Here is a 20,663-nt window from a genome sequence, read left to right as displayed (position 1 = left end):
GATGTCCTATGTCCAGTTCTATTTGCCCTTGCTGCATTGGTCCTCCAGGGATATTTCAGCTTTTATGTCTCAAGCTATGGAGATTTTATGGAAGACAAAAACTGCTGTAAAAGCATTGAGACTGATGAAGATGGAAATGGTGTGCTCCCCAAGGATGCATGGTGGACTTCATGTCCTCAATATAAAATATCATGTACTTGCAAGGAAGGCTACAATGTTGCATACTTTCTTCCGTCAACAGCAGCCATGGACGTGTATGTTAGCATCCATGTGTGTCAACATGAGGACTTGTGCTTACGTATCATTGGGAGGTTGTGATTGGGAGATTTGTAGGGAGGATACCTGGTTGTCCTTTCTCTACTGCCCTCATACTTGATTGGAAACAAGTCCTGTCTAAGGTCAAATGGGCTCCTGATAATTGCTTGGAGACAAACTCGATGAGGAAAGAAAGTATTCATTGGAGTGCCGTCTTTGACACTCCACTAGCTTTACAGGAACCTGTTCGGGCATACAATCTTATGAAATTGGGAATTAGGTACATACATGATGTGGTAGATGATCGGGGATATGTCTTATCCTTTCCCCGGGCCACTGCTACCTATGCATTGGGAATGCATCATAGGTTGATATGGAAGAAAATTGCTGATTTATTGCATCCCTTTTTACCTATTCCACCCGTGGTGGCTGACACAGACATGCTTATGGATTGGCAATTGCAGCCATCTACTACATGCATTCATCCTATTCCCCTTCCTGCCTTAACCTCCATCAAAGCCTACAGGCTTCTTCAGCCTGCCCCATGGATTCATCAACATGCTAATTCTCTGTGGCATATAAGGAAGCCCCTCTCATGGTGGCGGAAGAATCTCCGGATGTTGTGGAAGTGTAAAATGCCATTGAAACAAAGACTTTTTCTTTGGAGATGTTTGACAGGCACATTGTCAGTGGGGGTCATACTTGCTAAACGTCACATTGCACCTTCCACATGTCTAAGATGTCAGGCTCCCTCAGAGACTGTTCTACATCTGCTTTGGCACTGCCCTTGTTCTAGGATCCTCCTCAGGAGAATTTCAGATTTTCTTCGGCTCCGTTTCCCTAGTCACATATTTGGGAAACATTTCTGGCTTTTTGGCAGATATATGCGGTCCTTGTCCCAATACTCGCTATTTTTCTCTTGGGTGAGATATTGGGCTCTTTGGACAATTTGGAGTGAGCATAATTTTGCATACTTGGGTCGGCAGAATCACCAGTCATATGAATCCTTCAGAGCCTCATTGCGGCAATCCTTATATGATGCCTGCCATGAGGGTGATATGGATGCTTCTTGTTTAGAGCTTTCTCTTTATGTTTCTGACATTTGGGATACTCTCCGCTTCGGAGACTTCCCATCTTGTAAATTTATGAGCATATAAATATACTGCACTGGATATTACCAAAAAAAAAGTGTGTGCAGGCTAGGTGTGTGTGTGTGTGTGTGTGTGTGAGAGACCCTGCGTGGTCCATCAGCCTCGACTCGACTCCATCGTTTGCTGCTCCCGTGAGCACCTGGTTCCCTCGTAGCTTCAATTCGTCATCGCCGAAATTGCTCAGCAGACTGCCTCGCCATTATCCCAATCGCCCAGTTCTGCATTTTGGTCGCCGGATTCTGCTTCTGGAGTGCCCGTCCCTGCTCGTGGGTCCACTGAGACTGTTCGCTGGTGCCTCTGCAGCGCCCTCGATTCTCTGTCCAGCTGTCTTGATATCGCCTTTCTGCACCGACTTTACCTAGTGCCTATTATCTCATCATGGCTTCTCCTATAAAATATTATGCTCATAAAAAACAAAAGCAGGCTGTAGGTCAGGATGACCCTGTGCATGAAACGCCCGAGGCTGGGCTGATCTATGAGGTAATGCATGAAGGATTTCAGGATACACGCAAGAATCGGAAAGATCCTGTTCCTATGGTGGGACTTGCAGTGGATGTGGATGAAATCATAGATCCCATTCGAGAATATGCGAAGCATGCTGAGATTATTTTTTTTCCAGGCAGGATGCCTGCTGCTGCTGATGTCGGGAATTGGTTGACACGGACATTGGGTGGTTGTTTTGTTCGCAAAGTCCACTATGTGGCAAGAGGTTTCTTTGAGGTCATTATGGTGGATGAGCACCATAAGCAAACGCTTTTAGAGCACTCCCCTCTCTTCTATGGACAACAGATGGTTCATGTATTGCCATGGTCCCCCACCAGAGACTATCAGGCTTTGATTAAGCATCGCTGTCTTGTTTGGGTAGAAGTGGTGGAGTTCCCCCAATGTTTGGCCTCCTTGTTACCTAAAATTGCAGCATCTCTAGGAAAGGTTGTACGCCCTCCTAGACCAAATGGCAACTCAAATCGATTCTGTATTTTATGGGACACGGATCAACCCACTCCAGAATCTTATGCTGTTACCATAAATAACGTCTCCATGGGGAGTGCTTTTTTCAGACTCAAATGGGGTCTTTTTGCAGGCGCATGCTTTGAGTGCAAAAAGTTTGGACATATGGCATCTCAATGTCCTCTGGTCCTCCATAAGATGCCGCCTGATGCCTTGCCCATCCCAATGCAGAATAAGGACACTCCTGGTCCTTCAGGGGTTAAAAACAAAAGTCTAAAAACTCCTGTTATGCCTCAAGAAAAAGGCAAAATGCCAGTCTCTTCTAATATGAATGTAGCTGTGGCTAATCCCTCTACTTCTTCGCCAAAAGGAAAAGAAAAGACACTTCAAGAAACATCTCAGCCACCGCGCAGGACAATTATCCCCAGGCGTCCTTTGCCTTCTAGAACTTGGAATGGAGCCTCCTCTAGTGGGCATACCCCAGAAGAAAATTCTGGAATTGGCATCACCTGGGCTACTGTAACTGCAGGTCGTACTCTGTTTCCTGAAGAAGAGGCTGCTAGCTTGCTAGCCAGCCGTCTCATGTTAGAACATGAAGTCAAAGTGAGTGTTCTAGTGTGTCTAGAGTGAGTTTTATGTCTAGTCTTTGTGTGAGTGCCATGTGGCATATTGGGATTTATCCCATATACATGTGACACTTAGAGTGTGTGTGCCTATCCTATAAAGGCATTGTACTTTCTAGTCTTACATATCAATCAACAATCAAGCTCTCTTGGCCTACATGTGAGTACTCTTGGTTATCATTGCTTTGCACTTGTATTGTCATTTCATTTCCATTTCATTCCGTTCCTGTGCCTTCATGTGGTATCAGAGCCACTGCTTCTTTGCTCCTAGAGATTGAGGAGAGGGAGGCCAAAAAGAGAAGCCATGCTCTCTCTCTCTTTCTCTAAGTGCAACAGAGTATGCTCTCCTCCATCTTGAAGACAAGGCCATCTTCAGCTGCTGCCCGTCAATCTGCTCGTGCTGAAGCCCACGATTCTGCTCCAGCTGCTGCCTGCTCAGATTCTGCATGACCTGCTCCTACTGCCCGTGCTGAAGCTCTTTTCCTGTGCATACATGCTGCCCCGCATATCTCTGTTCAGCATCCTTCAACAGGCCGCCATTCTGCCCCTTCTTCAGGCTGCCCTATTGCTGCCTATCGACATGCAGCTGGTCGCCTCAATGATTCAGAAACTGCCGCTGCCCTGCTGCATCTGCATCACGATCTACTGAAAGAAGAGAAATTGCTGCCCACAATCTACAAATGCTCGTCATTTTCCTGCGCAACTCTGCATCTTGCTGACGGCCCCATCTCCTGCTGCTCCTATTCGTTTCAGTTCTGCGCACACCAGTTTCCATTCTGCTGCTCCAGCATCAGCTCCTCCTCACCATATCAATTTTCCTTGCTCCTGATATACCTACGTGCACCCTGCAGCGTGGAGAAGCTCTTCAGCGCATACAACTGCTGCACATTATTCTACTTCAGATCTGTCTGCCATGGAGTCTTTGAGATCGAGTACCTTTATTGAGAAGTTCACTGGTAAGAACTTTCCGACATGGCAAACAAAGTTGCGTCTTATCCTTATGAAAGACGGGGTGTGGAATGTTGTTTGTGGCAAGGATAAAAAGCCACAATCGGATGAGAAGAAAATTCTACACTGGGAGAATTTAAACGACAAAGCCCTTTCTCTCATTGGTTTGGGTTTGGGTGATGAAGTTATTCATCATCTTGACTTTGATTCCACTGCTCAAGAATTATGGGAGAAGTTTGAAGGTCTCTTTGGCAATAAGGTAATCAATTCTAAGGTCTTCCTCCGTCAAGAATTCTTCAAACTCCAGATGAAGCATGAGGACTCTCTTCTCGCTCATCTGAATCATATGGAGTCTCTCATCACTCAACTTGCTGCGTTGAAGGCCCCAGTTGGGGATGAAGACCAAGTCGCGGTGCTCCTCACGAGCATTGAAGAAATTCCTAAGTATCGGGAGATTATACCAGCATTAAGAGTGGCAAGCATATGGTTGCTATGCTTCTTGATCATGAAAGAAGGCATATTGATACTCCTGACGCCAATGCACTATTTTCTAAAGGGAGGTTTCCTAAAGGGAAAGGTAACTTCAAACCTTTCAAGTGCACTTACTGTGGAAAGCTTGGTCACACCGAAGATCGTTGCTTCCAGAAGCTGGCCAAACAACAATCTAAAGACCATGCCAACTTGGTTGGGACTATATCCAACGAAGACGAAGACGATGCAGACACCTCTACTCCAAATCATGCTCTCACTGCTCACATCCAAGATCTCTCTCTTGATGAAGAGGTCTATGCACCGGATGATCTTGACTTTGTTTTTTGAGTGTGTTGAAGGTACTCTGCCTTGGGAGTCCCCCTAAAATGAATGCAAATAAATCATGTGTGTTGAGTCAATAAAGGTTCACAGCCTTGGATTGTCCTCCTAAAATGTTGTAATCTTTCCTGTTTTTTCGTGTCTGACTCCCCACCATTCTGTTATGGAGTCAGGAGGGGGATGTATTGTGGAGTCATGTATTGGCTTTGATAGGATCTCAGGTTGCTCCAGTTGTCTAGACCTCTGAGTTGTTCATGCATCCATGCATGATGAGCCTCTGAGCCATGCTTGATGAGCCTCTGAGTCATTTGTACCATGCTCACTAGCCTCTGAGCCATGCTCACTTGCCTCTGAGATTGTGTGGGAACTATGTCTAGTTCTAACTTGGAGGTTGGTAGTCCGTCATTGCCATGTTCTGTTCTTGGCTCATTCCAGTAGTCTCTCACCTTGCCTTCATCGGGGGGTGTTAGAACATGAAGTCAAAGTGAGTGTTCTAGTGTGTCTAGAGTGAGTTTTATGTCTAGTCTTTGTGTGAGTGCCATGTGGCATATTGGGATTTATCCCATATACATGTGACACTTAGAGTGTGTGTGCCTATCCTATAAAGGCATTGTACTTTCTAGTCTTACATATCAATCAACAATCAAGCTCTCTTGGCCTACATGTGAGTACTCTTGGTTATCATTGCTTTGCACTTGTATTGTCATTTCATTTCCATTTCATTCCGTTCCTGTGCCTTCATCTCATAGATATTCCTCCTCTTGATCGGGGTGCAGACCCTGTGGAGGAAATGCAAGCTTGAGCTACTTTTTTGTTCATACTGTACATACACTATAAATATGATGTCATATATCACAGTTTTGACTCTCAATGTACAGGGTTTGTGTGACCCTAAAAAGTGGAAGATGGTTTGGGCATATTTGAAGCGTATGCAGCCAGATATCGTTGCTCTTCAGGAACACAATCAACATCACTACGTTGGACAGCAAGGCCATTATGCGGGTTTTGATATTTTTTATGCAGGCCACCATGCCTTTTCGGGTGTACTTTTTCTTGTGAAACATCATTTACAGCCAGTCATGGCATTTAATGACCTCCAAAGCAAATGGATGGTTATGCAGTGCTTTATTCAGGGTGAAATCTTTGAATTTGCATCAATATATGCACCTCAATCCTCTCAGGCTAGAGGACAGATATGGCAACAAATGAAATTGTACCCTTGGAGACAGAAAGCATTCATATGTGAAGATTTCAATAATGCCCCTCAACCTGGTGATAATACATCCGGTCGTACACATATGCTTGCTACTGAGACGTCTTCGTGGGCAGATTTTGTAGCAACGCTTAATCTGATTGATCTTTGGAAAGAATCTCAGCCCTTGATGCCTGGGTATACCTTCCAACATAATGCACGATCCACTTACAAAGCTCGCTTGGATCGATGGTATCAGCTTGATCCGTTTCATTATGATACTCTCACGACCAAATTGTGGGTGGATTATACATTTACATATTCAGATCATGTACCCTTATGGCTCAGAGTTCATCTGCACGACATGCCTGATGACAGATTGCCACTTCGAAGGTTGCTTATCATCAATAATAGTTACTTGGAGCATGATGCATTCAAAGCACTGATACTTGAGGCCTGTCAGCCACTCTTTCCTCAATCTTTCATTGACTTGGATTATGCATGGACAGCTTTTATTGCTCACATGCAATCAGTCATCCGTGATTATGGTAAACAGTATCTGGAAGGTTGGAGACAGACTGTTGCTTACAAACATGCCAATCGTTAATCGAGCTTAGTCATCTTCGCTCCCTAACTTTGGCTGAAGCCACTTCTTTATGTCAAGCTCGTCACTGTATTCAGGTAAATGATCACCGAAAGCTTGTCAAATGGGAGATACGGGCACGACACAACAGGCGCTTTTGGACAAAGGCTGCTCTTCCAAAATTTTTTCAAGAGTTTACATTCCAGAAAACAAGCTGCATCTATATGTCGCACTTTAATTTCAGATGACACGTGGACCTCCACCCGAGCACAATTGGCTGCGACTTGTGTTACCCATTTCTCCTCTCAATTTGGTGAAGACGATTCTCATGCCATGGAAGTGTGTGATGCACGTCATCGGTTATTACAGCATGTATCCCCCATCCTTTCTGCTACTCAGGCGCAACAACTAGAAACAAAATTCTCTGAACAAGAACTGTTTGATGCAATCAGGTCTTGTGGCCGATGGAAAGCTCCAGGATAGGATGGCCTTACAGTTGAATTTTTTCTTGCATATTGGGACACCCTCAAATTACCTTTGCTGCATATGGTAAACATTGCCTGGGAGCCAAGGCAAATGCCAGCTTCGTGGAAAAAAGGATTACTGAAGCTGTTGCCTAAAAAACACTTATGTCAGTCTTTGGCAGATTGGAGACCAATTACCCTTATGCCGGTGATATACAAGATTATCAGTAAAATGGTTGTCAATCGCATTAAGGGTTGCTTGAATGATGGACTCCATTCTGCACAGTATGGATTTATTCCTCGCAGGCACATTACAGAGATAACATTGCAAATGCTTATATTGGCATTGAATATGCCAAATACACGCAGCAGGATGTCTTATTATTGCAAGTGGATATTGCTAAGGCTTTTGATACTATTAAATGGGGTTTCATTCAAGAAACCATGCGTGCTCTGGGATTTGGAGAAAAAATGCAGAATATCATTTACTGGCTTTATGCTGATAGCCAGGCGGCTTGTATATTGTCAGGAGATCTCTCAGAATCATGGACTTTGCATCGTTTAGTTAGGCAAGGATGCCCTTTAAGTGCTCTTTTGTATGCTATAGCGACGCATCCCATGCTTCTTTATATAGATCATTTGGTTGATACTGGCAGTCTTCATGGATTGGACATTCAGAATAGACGTCAGTTGGTTGCTCAGGCATATGCTGACATTCTTTTTTTCTTCCTCGCAACACACATCAGGATCTCTCTACTTTGATGCAGGCTCTTTCTTTGTTTCCCCTTGCGGGCTGACCTAGAAATCAATTTTCAGAAATCTAAATTGTTGCCTCTCCATTCAAAACAGTGGCATAATTTGCTATGGCCAGGAGAAATAGTTCACTCCACTCATTTGATTCGGCATTTGGGATATCCTTTGGGATGGTCAGTCACTCGCTGTCAACAAACAGATTGGGTCTTGGCAAAGCTCAAGAAAAAGTTGGAATACTGGAAACTTGCAACATGGCCATTGCATGTTCGTTTACGGATTCTCCAATCCATCTTGGTTGCCTATATTCAGTTCTACCTTCCTCTCATCAGGTTTTCTAAAGGGGAGCTGAAATTATTTATGTCCACCATCTTTGAGATATTCTGGAGGTCGAAGCAGGGGAAAAAGAGTGTACTTTTGCTTTCGGCAAATCGTTTGTGTACCCCTAAAATGCATGGAGGCTTAAATATCCTTAGTTTACAGGTGCATATTCTTGCCCACAGAGGTAAACTGATGCTTCAATTTCTGGATGGCACTCAGCCTTGGACAGCGATGATCCGTCATTTGTTACTTCATCTGACGACTTCGGCTTTTTGGCCATTGGCAACCTACTCATTGGGATTTTATTCTTGGTTACATTACTGGCAAAATTAAGGGCTGTCCTCTCATTTCTGGCTTACTTGCTGATTGGAAGCTTGTCCTTTCAAATTTAAAATGGAATGGTTGTGGCTCCTTACAAGGCAACTCTCTCCGCGCTGAGAGCATCCACTGGTCCAAAGCATTTTCAGTTCCCCTGGCGGTGCAAGAACCCCGGCGTTCATATTTTCTCCACTCAAAGGGTGTTACCTCTGTGGCAGATGTCATCCATCCTGATGGCTCCCCTCTTTCTTTTCCACAGGCTACTGCACATTATGGCTTGGGACCTCATTATCGTCGTCTTTGGCGTGATATAATTCAGATGCTTCAGCCTTTTTTGCCGATTCCACTGTTGGAAATTCGAGATCGCCTGCAGGATTGGACTATCTCCTCTTTTGATTCTTCATGCCATCCCTTGAGGCTATCTGATATTACAGTTGCTGGTCTGTATAAACATTTGTTGCCATTGCCTTGGGTTTCTGAACGGGCAAATCTCTTCTGGCATATGCATCGGTCATCTTGGTGGTGGAAAAGACGATTGCGATCTCTTTGGCAGTCGAAGCTTCCTCTTCGACAACAGCTCTTTTTATGGCGCGTTCTTTTGGCTGTTATTCCCTCAGGACAATTTCTGGCACGCAGACATATATCCTCATCCACTTGCCGTAGATGCTCTGCTTCCAGGGAGATAGTCATTCATATTTTTTGGAGCTGTCCTTCTTCTCGTCAGTTTTTTCTTCCTCTCATTCAGCTTCTGCGGGCTAGATTTCCAAATATGATATTTGGAAAGTTTTTCTGGCTATTTGGTCTTCATTTGCCCAGACTAGAGTTCTCTCTTTTCTTCTCATGGGTGCGCTACTGGGCTTATGGACACTATGGAAAGTTCGCAACCAGTGTGTGTAAGCTATGGATTGATCGTTCCATGTTACTCTCTGATCATTCTCCTTTATGGTTAGGCCTTTATTTTGATATGCCACAAGATGTTTCTATTCTTCAAAAACATAGGCTGTTGCTTTTAAACAACAGTTATCTTGTGCATGCTGATTTCAAGGAAATGGTTTTGCAAGCCATTGAGCCTTTGCCCCTTCAAATGCATGAGGATATTGACATTGCTTGGTTTCAATTTGTTCAGCGCATGCAGGCTGTGATCTGTGATTATGGTCGTTATTACATGGCCGACTTGCGGGATCGGATCTTGCAGGCTAAAGAAACATGTCAATCTATGGCTGATCTTGCTCAGTTTCGGGTTTTAAATACTAATGAACAAGCATCTTTAATGCAGGCTGTCAGGCTAAAATCTGAAAGGTGTTTTTGGTCAGTGTACATATGGTGCGTATGGTGTGTGAATAAAATTTGCCCTGAATGCCCTGGCAAGTGTACAGGCCGAGTGGTTTGGTTGTGAGCTGGTTTATGCACGTGTTTTGTTTTCCGGAAAAACGCTGGAGATCTGGAGGTTTTATTGCATCAGTATGGTGTACAGATGGTTACTAAATGCAGGGCACCGACGACTGGAATGGTCGTGTTTGGAAATAATGATGCTGATGAAGACGGCAGGCAACTCTCGCATTTATTTGGAAATTATGGGCGCCGTATCTTCTGGGAAAAGTATAAGGAGAAGGAGAAGTCATTGAGGGTATGGCCATTATTAAGCTTTTTAAAAAAATATATATATATAATCCACATGGCCACTTTATAAATAACCACATGGAAGAAGGGTGCTGCCACCAGCGCAACATCTAGAAAGCACGAAGGAAGGGAAGGTGGCGAAAATGCGGGAGGAGAAGGCCGCCTTGAAAAAGACGCTCGCCTGTGTAAGAAGCCCCCTTGCGGTGGAGAAGTTGCAGATGCTGACACTCGCCTATGTAAGAAGAGGCCTTGTGTGCTTGAAGGTTGGCGGGTATTGTAGGCGCTGCAGAGATCGCTTCGAGGACCACCTTGTGAAGTGGCCGCCTAGAGTAGCTGGTCTTGTGTGGACAGTGACAGGTGCAGAGAAGTGATGCGTGGAGAGCTGGATGATGCTACAGAGGCTGGCGACCTGGTGAAGTGTTTGCGAAGAGAGGTGTGAAGGCCGCCTGGTTGATGTGCAGCTGAAGTGGAGGCGACTGGGTGGGCACGTAAAAAGTGAAGGGGTCGCCAAGTGAAAAAGAAGACGCCTGGAGAGACTGCAGAGACCAGAGGCGAGCTGCTGGCGATAGAGAAGTTTGAGAGGCGCAGCTGGTAGTCAGGTAGAGAGGGCTGCAGAGGTGGTGGGCCTCCAGTGTGAAGCGAAGAAAGCCAGAGTGTTGGCCGCCTTATTGATACAAGGTTGGCGGGTATGGTTGGCGCTGCAGAAAGAGAGGGCCGCCAAGGATAGAGGGGCGTAGTTGACTGGTGTCAAAAGGCTGGTGTGGGCCTTGTGTGTTGGTTATAGAGGGGCTGGTGACAGTACCGAAGAGGCTGCAGATCTCTTGGGTGATGGTTAGTGTGGGCTGGTGATTTGAGCAGCAGAGAGGGCTGCTGTTAGGAAAGGATTGAGTGATGTGGCTTGGGCTGGATGCAGAAGGTGATGCTGCGTTGAGCAGTGGTTCGTGGTGCTGAAGAGATTGTGCAAGGCTCTGGTGGTTGGTGAAGCTGCTGGTCACGACACACAGTGAGTGGGAGCTGCTGAATTGAAGGTTAGCTGGTGTGGGCGCCTTCTGGTGAGAGTAGCTGGTCTTGTGTGGGTGATGATTGCAGGCAGTGCGTGGATGCTGACCAGAGAGGGAGCCTTGGGTTTTTGTGTGTGTTGGATGCAGTAGAGGTGCTGATGTGTGGGCTGGAGACAGTGGGGCTCGCCTACGACAATTGGCAGGTAGCAGCTGGACAGAGAGTAGCCGAGCTACAGAGAAAGTGAAGAAGGGTTGCTGGTGTGGGTGCCCTCTGGAGATTACAGGGACTGGGAAACAGAGGCTTGGTCGTCAGACGCAAGGGTGTATTCCTTTGGCAGTAAATCCTGGCCAGAGTCCTGGTCTTTGGTGTATTTGCTGAGTTGTACATGGTTGATGCTGTATATGTTTTTTGCTGAATGATCATCTGTTCGTTGTGGTTCTGAGCTGTCCTTATGGTGTGGGTGGGTGGTGCATGGTGAGAGAGTGTTCCAGCCGGTGGCTGGTGGTGCCCCGTTCGTGGTAGTGTTTCCAAGTTTGGGAGGTGGAAGAGCTATAGAGACAGGTTCTTTCTTCTTTTTTTCACCTCACATCCTTCTGGTGCCCCCACTGAGGAGTTGCTCTTTCTGGTGCCCCCACTGAGGATTGCTCAGGGATTTCTCTTACGAGGGTGTATGCCCCAGAGTGAGAGATTGAAGGAAGGTGTTTTTGGGTTTTTGTTGGGATTGAAGTGAAGTTTGGGGATCAAGATGATGTCTTATCCAGAGTTTTATGGTGGTCCGAATGAGGATGTGGCAGACTTCTTGGAAAGGATGGAGGTTGCATGTATAAGGAACCATATTAATGAGTCGGTACAGGTGATGCGGCTACTGAGCATTTGTTTGAAGGGAGATGCAAGGACCTGGTACAGAGCTTATGAGGAGTCATTAAGGGATGCTGTTCCATGCATTGAGATGACTGAGGATGGATTGAAGACAGCACTTAGCAACAGGTTCAAGAAAGTAGAAGACCCCGACAAGGTTTGGCATGAGGTGCAAGCTCTGACACAAGGTGAGTTTGAATCAATTGATGATTATGTCAAGAAATTTTCTTTGCTATGGGAGACTCTATGCAGGGCTTTAGGGGAAGATCAGGTACCGCCTGACATGATGAAGAAAAACAAGTTTGTAGCCGGGCTTAAGAGGAGTATTCGCTGGAAAGTGGAATTGAAGAAGCCCAGGTCTTATGAGGATGCGGTAGAAATTGCTAAATCAAAAGATTGGAAGTGGCAGCGGATGAATCAGCTGGGGATGATTCCAGTTGTAGCACAGCCGGAGATTCGTAGAGTGGAGGCTACACCCATGAATGCAGTGATTGAGAGGATGAAGCCCTCTGAAGCCCAAGCTATGCAGATGGTGCCTCAAGCTAGTCAGGGAGTACCTATGGTTCCTGTAGGTTCTGATGAGGGATTGCGGCTGGATATGAAGCAGATGGTTGATCTTATGAAGAATTTGAGCTTAAATTTAATGGGAAGTACAGGTGGTGGACGTGGTAGAGGCCGGGGCAATAATCCTGAAGGGGGAGATGGACAAGCAGGATATGGACGTGGTCGCGGTAGGGGCCGTCATTTCATTCCTACATGCTGGAACTGTGGTGAACTTGGTCATCTGAGTACAGATTGTGATAAGCCTCAGCGAATGGGTGGTGATATGTATCCATTACCTTCACAGCTTCCTGACAGGTCAAATGATTATGGTATTGATATCAGGGATCAAGCAGGCCCCAGTGGAATCACAGCTGAAGAGAAAGGAAAAACTAAGGTGATAGATGTGGTCACCCTTGAGAAGACGAAGGAAGCAGAAGCTGATGTGATGCCTTTGGGGAAACGGATGCCACAGGAAAGGGAAAGTAAAGATGCTGCAGGGCCCAGCAAGAAGAAAGGAAAAGTGAAGGAAGGAGAGGATGTGAAAGTCAAGCAGAAATTGGGAGATTTGTAGGGAAGATACCTGGTTGTCCTTTCTCTACTGCCCTCATACTTGACTGGAAACAAGTTCTCTCTAAGGTCAAATGGGCTCCTGATAATTGGTTGGGGACAAACTCGATGAGGAAAGAAAGTATTCATTGGAGTGCCATCTTTGACACTCCACTTGCTTTACAGGAACCTGTTCGGGCATACAATCTTATGAAATTGGGAATTAGGTACATACATGATGTGGTAGATGATCGGGGATATGTCTTATCCTTTCCTCGGGCTACTGCTTCCTATGCATTGGGAATGCATCATAGGTCGATATGGAAGAAAATTGCTGATTTATTGCATCCCTTTTTACCTATTCCACCTGTGGGTGACACAGACAGGCTTATGGATTGGCAATTACAGCCATCTACTACATGCATTCATCCTATTCCCCTTCCTGCCTTAACCTCCATCAAAGCCTACAGGCTCCTTCAGCCTCCCCCATGGATTCACCAACATGCTAATTCTCTGTGGCATATAAGGAAGCCCCTCTCATGGTGGCGGAAGAATCTCCGGATGTTGTGGAAGTGTAAAATGCCATTGAAACAAAGACTTTTTCTTTGAAGATGTTTTAACAGGCACATTGTCAGTGGGGGTCACACTTGCTAAACGTCACATTGCACCTTCCACATGTCTAAGATGTCAGGCTTCCTCAGAGACTGTTCTTCATCTGCTATATACACATTGAGGTATTTTCTCTCTCTCTCTCTCTCTCTCTCTCTCTCTCTCTCTCTCTCTCTCTCTCTCAAAGCACACACAGTAGAGAGAGAAATAAACACCTTGTTCCAGGATCCTCCTCAGGATAATTTCAGATTTTCTTCGGCTCCGTTTCCCGAGTCATAGATTTGGGAAACATTTCTGGCTTTTTGGCAGATTTATGCGGTCCTTGTCCTAATACTCACTATTTCTCTCTTGGGTGAGATATTGGGCTCTTTGGACAATTTGGAGTGAGCATAATTTGGCATACTTGGATCGGCAGAATCACCAGTCATATGAATCCTTCCGAGCCTCATTACGGCAATCCTTATATGATGCCTGCCATGAGGGTGATATGGATGCTTCTTGCTTAGAGCTTTTCTCTTTATGTTTCTGACATTTGGGAGACTTTCCATTTCGGAGACTTCCCATCTTGTAAATTTATGAGCATATAAATATATTGCACTGGATATTACCAAAAAAAAAAAAGTGTGTGTGTGGGTAATGTACAAAACTATATTTGAGCCTTGACAGTTCTTCTTTCTTTGTACTAGATCTGACCTGCAAGCGTTACAAGAACAACAAACAGTGATCCAACATGATCGCGATGAGTGTAAGAGAAAGTTAGAAGAAGAGAGATCGAAATATGCACTAGTGCTGGCAGACCTCCAAAAATGCCAGTATGGATCTAGCAACTACAATGCTAGGAACAATGTATCTTTGAAGAGGCATAGCCTTGTATGATGGAATGGAAGATGGTGTTAACATCTCCTGTTAACAAATATGTTGACATAGTCCCGTTTTTCTAGGGAGAAACTGGAATCGGCAGAAAAAGATACAGAACAGCTCAAAAGCTTGATTACTCAGTTAGATTTGACAAGAGAGGAACTGGTGTGTTTCAACCTTGTGTAGTATTGTTGGGTCATTTGAGTTTGTTTTCTCCGTTTTGGGTGCATTTTGCATTTCAAAATCTGACTTTCGGGAATTTGGTGCGAGTATTTCAGGTGGGAAAACTAAAGATGACAATGGCAGATCATCTTTTATCTGAAAATCGAGTTGCTTCACTGGAGATAGATCTATGCAGGCTTGCTGAGGAGGCCAATATAAGAAATACTGAAGTTGCACAGCTGCACACTTTGTTGGAGGACCTTGGCAACGAACATGCTCATCTCCATGCTGAGGTATCCACGTGAAGAGTGTCTTTATCTCTTGTGAATTCTAAAATCATAGGTGATCTCTCTTTCTACCCACCATAGGTCGCCCAAGTTTTGCACCGGTTGCCCCTTTACTACGTATGTTCATTAATGGCATTATAAGGCACACGTTTGGTCGACCCATCAATGCCCTATCTTCTGCTGCCAAAAATGTTAGGTTGACCGTGCAACAATTGGATAGCCTATCTTATCATCACAACTCCCAATCTTCCACACCCGCTTAGTGGTCACTTTCTTGTCCATATCAGGTGGCATTCCCTACTTCTCTGTTGGGTCCTAAGCTTTGATTCCATCTCTTAACATGTTGTCATCCACCTCTTCTTTACATATTGTGAGTGAGGATTTGAACGGGCTGTAGAGATGAGGTGAGGTTGATAATGGAAGGTACAGTACGAGCAGAGCAGGCAAAGGGTGAGAAGGTAATAAAAGGGTGAGAGGGTAATAAAAGGTGAGAGGAGCAATGGGGCAAGAGCAACAAGAGGGCATGATATGCGTAGGAGCTGATAATATGTGAGGTGTGGGGGTAATAAGTACGGCTACATATGATGGGTGATAAGCAATGCCAAGGATAGGTGATAGGCCCAATCGGTGCACACAGTGAAATGGTGTGAAAGGGCGTTCCTGTGGTGCCCCATCTCAGTTGCCAGGTTAGCAGGTGCCAACCTAAGGTTCTAAACGCTCCAAAGATGGAAGGGCAGGTGTCAGCAGCAGCCTGGGTGCGAAAGATGCTGAGTGGCAAGTTGCACTTGCATGCAGTGTCTGAAGGGGCCAAGAAGGTGGCATGGAGTCTGCAGGCACGGAGCTACCAGGCCCAAGCCACAAGCCTGAGGGTGAGCGGAGTAGATATAAGTGACCATGAGCAGGTGGCAACCAGAATGGTAATGAGGGTAGGCAGTTCGTGTGCAGGAGGTGAGTAGATGACCAGAAGGTGTGATGGCTCAGGATCTCTGAATGGGAAGCAAGGACAGTAGGTTTGGGGCGAGCCTAGCAGATTAGGTTTCTACTTCTGCAGCTGCACTTTGAGCTCCATGATCCTTACCTATTCGTGAACAACCTTGGGGCCAAATCACCACTACCACACATAAAGATCGATAATCCATGGCTGGCCTACTACAGGTGATATTACAGAGGATGCATTGAAGTGTGTTGAAAAACACAAAACTAGGAAACTAGAAATGAAGTGTGTTGAAGTGTGTTGAAAAACACAAAACTAGGAAACTAGAAATGAAGAGACCTGGGGAAGGAGGTAGATGGAATCCCCCCTTCCCGAGTAGGATTGCCAGAATTTAGTGGACCTTTAGATGGCTTAAATGCCTGCACAAGAGCAATGAACAAGCAAATGGGATATTTGTATTATGCCTCATGAAGGGAGAACTCCCCTTTTTTATACATATGTCCAAACTTACAATCCCTTGCATATGGGATAAAACACAATCCTTCTCATAACTTTGCCCACTTTCACATGCAAATAACAATGGGCACTCTATCCCGCTAAAGCAAGACTGCCATCCACTTTGAATCCCCTTGTGCATTGACAAAGGAGGTAGGCACCTGAATCTTGAGTACCTCTCTCATGAGAACAAAATTCACAAGATTCTCTCGAGCTGTGTTTTTCTCCTTTAACCTTCTAGATCTGCGAATATCTTGAGGTGTTTCCTCGATGGCTGGTGGTTTTGCTCCATCCAAAAGTTGCCTATACCACTTAGGGAATGGCTTACCCTTCGAAGGCACAACATGCTTTACATCTTCATGTTCAAATTCCATCTCCATAGGAAATGGTACAAGATGCCCTCCTCCATCGGATTGTGAGGAAGTCCGTGCTGCATGTGGAGGTTGTGTTGCTTTGTTGATTTCCTTGTTGCATGATGAAGAAGGAAGCTCCTCTTCCATCCGACGTGGTTGTTCTTGGAACAACACATCACGGCTCACTATAATCTTCTTTGCCTGAGGGACACAAAGCCGATATCCCTTTGACTTCATGTTGTAACCCAAGAAGATGCATTTCTATTTGGCATCTAATTTGGTTCTCTGCGCATCTCGAACATATACATAACATTCATACCTAAAAACTTTTAAGCGTGCAACGGAAGTTTTCTTACCTAAGTTAATGCACTCTTGTTAAGAATGTACATTGCTGTGTTAATTGCCTCAACCCAAAGCATACTGCTTGACATCTCCACAATAGCATGATTCTTGCGCTCTACAATACCATTTTTCTGCAAAGTGTGAGTAATAGTGCTTCAATTTTCATGTGCTCACTCTCCCGAGTGTGACATGGAGATGCTTCTATTCATTGGCTACCTCAGAGGTCGAGTATGTGGCCAGGTTCATGTGTTTGTAACGGCTATTGTGTGAGATTATTGTAATATTGTCCAGGCGCCCAATGAGCAGCCCAGTGTGGACATATTTATTGGATTATTGTGTGAACACACTTAGTTGGACATTATTATTAGGGTTGGTAGAGTTGGTAGCCAACTTACCAACATTAGACACTATAAATAGGAGTCTAGGCTTAACCATATTCACTCATTGATCAATTGATCATTGAGTCATTGAGAGCTCAGGAGCAGTGCTAGCATTGAGTATCTTTATCAGCATTGTATATACTCCATTGTGTTGGATAGTGATCTGCGATTTATAGGTAATTTTTGGCAGCATGTTTTTAGTAAACTCGGCATGCAACTCAGCATGCGTCACAGTGAACATCCACAGACTGATGGTCAGACTGAGAGAGTCAACCAAGTCTTGGAGGATATGTTGAGAGCTTATGTCGGAGAACGATAGAGCGGTTGGGAAAAGTATTTGCCTTTACTGGAGTTTGCGTATAATTCACACAAGCATTCCTCTACAAACTTTTCTCCACCATTGATGCCAGGTACAATTGGATTACCTTAGAAGACACCCTGTGCAGCTGAATTTTTGTCTCCGATGCTGTTAAATTAGCTAGAGCTCGAGATTGTATCCATCAGGCTACGGATTGAGCGGTTGAGCATGCTAATCCTAAGAGTATAGCTCATTCTTTTAAAGAAGGGGAGGGGGATTGAATCCAGTAACAGGGGGGTTGTGGCTGAAAGTGTTTCTACTTGTTCCTCCAAGAATTGAGATGCTTTGTGTGGGTAAATCTACTAAGTTGTCACCTAGATATTGTGGGCCATGGATGATTTCGAAACGAGTCGGAGATGTGGCTTATAAGTTGGGCTTACCACAAGATTGTCCTGTCCACCTAGTATTTCATGTGAGTGGATTGAAGTGTTATCTTCACGACGGTGATAATTTAGTTGATGGTATGATTGCTTTCCAGAAACCTGATCAAGAAGATCATGGACCAGAACAGATCTTGGAACGAAGAGAAAGACGATTGTGAAATCGTACTCTTTGAGAGTTCCCTGTAAAATGGAAAGGACATCCTTTGACAAATGCAACTTGGGAAACAGAATTTTAGTTTCGAAAGTGTTATCCTGAATCTGTTAGGACGATGATTCCTAAAAGGGGGAAAGAATGTTACGATCCTTAGACGTGCCAACACGTGGGATGCGTACATTGTTACGTGGGATTTACACGCTAGTAATGCATGGGACACGCGGACGTTGCGTGGGAGAACCAATGGCGGCATACTATTGCACATCATCTCTTATAATAATAAGTGTGAATGGGTAATGTTCATGGGTGACGGTTGTAGGATAGAGATCCAGTGATGTGTAGCATGGGGGTGAGCACAAATTGGATATGTCTCAATGTGGTAAAACTGCTAAGATCCTCTTTGGACACACTTTTTGGTCCTTTGCACAAGGGACCAAAGGTGGGCTTTGCATTTCAATGTCAGCATCACTTTTGCCTCATGTTATTGGCCATGGTGTATCATACTTGCTAGAGTAGAGTGGATTATGGTCATGCAGGAGGGATTGAAGTTGGGTATCTTTAATATCTATGTGCCTAATGTACAGGGAGAGAGGGTGGCCCACTGGGGAACCATCACATAGAGTAGAGTGGATTATGGTTATGCAGGAGGGATTGAAGTTGGGTATCTTTAATATCTATGTGCCTAATGTACGGGGAGAGAGGGTGGCCCAGTGGGGCACCATCACATATCTGCTACCCCACGTTGATCATTGGATTGTTTGAGGAGACTTCAACATGGTTGAGCAAACATTGGACATAAAGGGTGGCCGTGAGGGTAGAACACACCCCTTAGAGAGAGCCTCTTGGGAGAGATTTATACTTTCCTTCTATGGCAGAGATTGTTGGACACAAGGATGATTTCCAGAGAAGGCCTAATTCTTTATCTTACTCATGGCAGAACTGAAGAAGCAGGGATGGATGCATCTTTGCATGGTTGGAAAGATTTTATGTGGATGACTGGGGCGTGGATAGGGGAGGATCTATTGCCTGGTTGTCTTGTGCATCAGGGAACTTGGGAGCCAGAAGGGTGTAGTGCGTGTCAGCATCCTAAACTCTCTCTATTCAGAGACCTTCCGGGAGGTTGGAGAGATTTGGAGGTTTTGTGATCATCTTGAACCCCGAAAGAGGCTTGCTTTGGCCCTGGAGAGGATGAGCCAGCACTATCTTTTTTCTTTTTTCTTTTTGCAAGAAAGAGACTTCTATTAAGTATGAAAAAGAAATACAAAAGTCACGGCTGCGAGCCCGAAAAGAATAGAATCACCCCAATATGTAAGAAGATTTCAACCACTGAGGAGCATCATGATGCCATGAGAGACCTGTGGGACTAGAGGAAAAGAAAATGTCATGGTCCCACTCCCTCATAAATATAACGTGCTTTGCCTGCGCATGCGCATGCGCAGAACGAGAGGACCCCTGAATATGAGCCCAAGTAGAGTATAGATGATGTCACCCCATATAGTACTAATGCACTGAGACCCACAAATTTGGACACCCTCAATAGCCTCCATGCATCTAGCTCTCCAGATCTGCCATGTTGTAATACTGGCAACAATCTCCCAACCAGTGTCAATCCTCTGTCTGAGGGGTGTATAATCAAAGTAAGGGACATCCTACAATAAACCATGCTGGGCAATACCTCTACGAATGAAAATAGCGGAGTCTCTACCACTGCCCTCGTAAAAAAGCTGCGGACCGGATTGGGAGAGCCAAGCAACTTCTCCCCAGGTCACGTGCATAGCATAGCCACTCAATTAGCCCATAAGTTGGGCTATAGAAACCCAAATCTTCTCTGCAATGCTGCATCCCCATAAACTATGCTGTATAGTCTCAGAATCTGCCGCACATCTAGGGTAGGTAGGTGCTACACCGAAAACCGATCTCCACTGATTGGTGGGGAGACCACCATGTGAAAATAACCAAAAGAAATGAGAGATCTGGCTCCTTCTGTATGAATGCCAAAGCCTATGCCAATATCTGCGCTATATCGCTGGAGAGATATCATAACCCTCCCATGAGGCCTGAGAGTAGGGATCCTGTGCATCTGTTGAGTAAGAAGAAGCATGGCATTCCGGACCGTGAAACTCAAAAAAGGAAGGCTTTTCAATGGATCGAAAGCATCAATCCACTCCCACTCTCCTGGATCCCACTGAAGATATCTGATAGGACTATCACCATTTAGCCACAAACACCAAGAGCCATGAGTCACTATCTGAGGAGAAGGGTCAATGAACCAATGCTTCCCCGATTGAACAACAATCCTCACTAGACTAAGCCTAGTATGTGGGATGATCCCCTCCATGCTACATCTCCTCAATCTCTCTCCAGGCATGATAGAGTAGATGATGCAAATCTGAATCCTCCTGGCCCGGGTATGCAA

General features: G+C 45.1%; 1 protein-coding gene across 1 annotated transcript in view; it reads left to right on the top strand.

Moving 5' to 3' along the window:
- Window positions 1–20,663, top strand: part of LOC147606821 (uncharacterized) — a 200,344-nt gene that overhangs the window by 88,921 nt on the left and 90,760 nt on the right. Inside the window, exons 11-13 of the mRNA XM_086791117.1 lie at window positions 14,228–14,353; window positions 14,483–14,564; window positions 14,678–14,854. Of these exons, the coding sequence (XP_086647243.1) occupies window positions 14,228–14,353; window positions 14,483–14,564; window positions 14,678–14,854 (385 nt within the window). The remainder of the gene's footprint in view (window positions 1–14,227; window positions 14,354–14,482; window positions 14,565–14,677; window positions 14,855–20,663) is intronic.

Source organism: Cibotium barometz, chromosome 56, assembly GCF_041138505.1.
Source record: "Cibotium barometz isolate CiBa-2024 chromosome 56, ASM4113850v1, whole genome shotgun sequence".
Taxonomy (NCBI): domain Eukaryota; kingdom Viridiplantae; phylum Streptophyta; class Polypodiopsida; order Cyatheales; family Cibotiaceae; genus Cibotium; species Cibotium barometz.
Note: the sequence above shows the minus strand (reverse complement) of the source record. Positions and strands in the feature narration are given on the sequence as shown.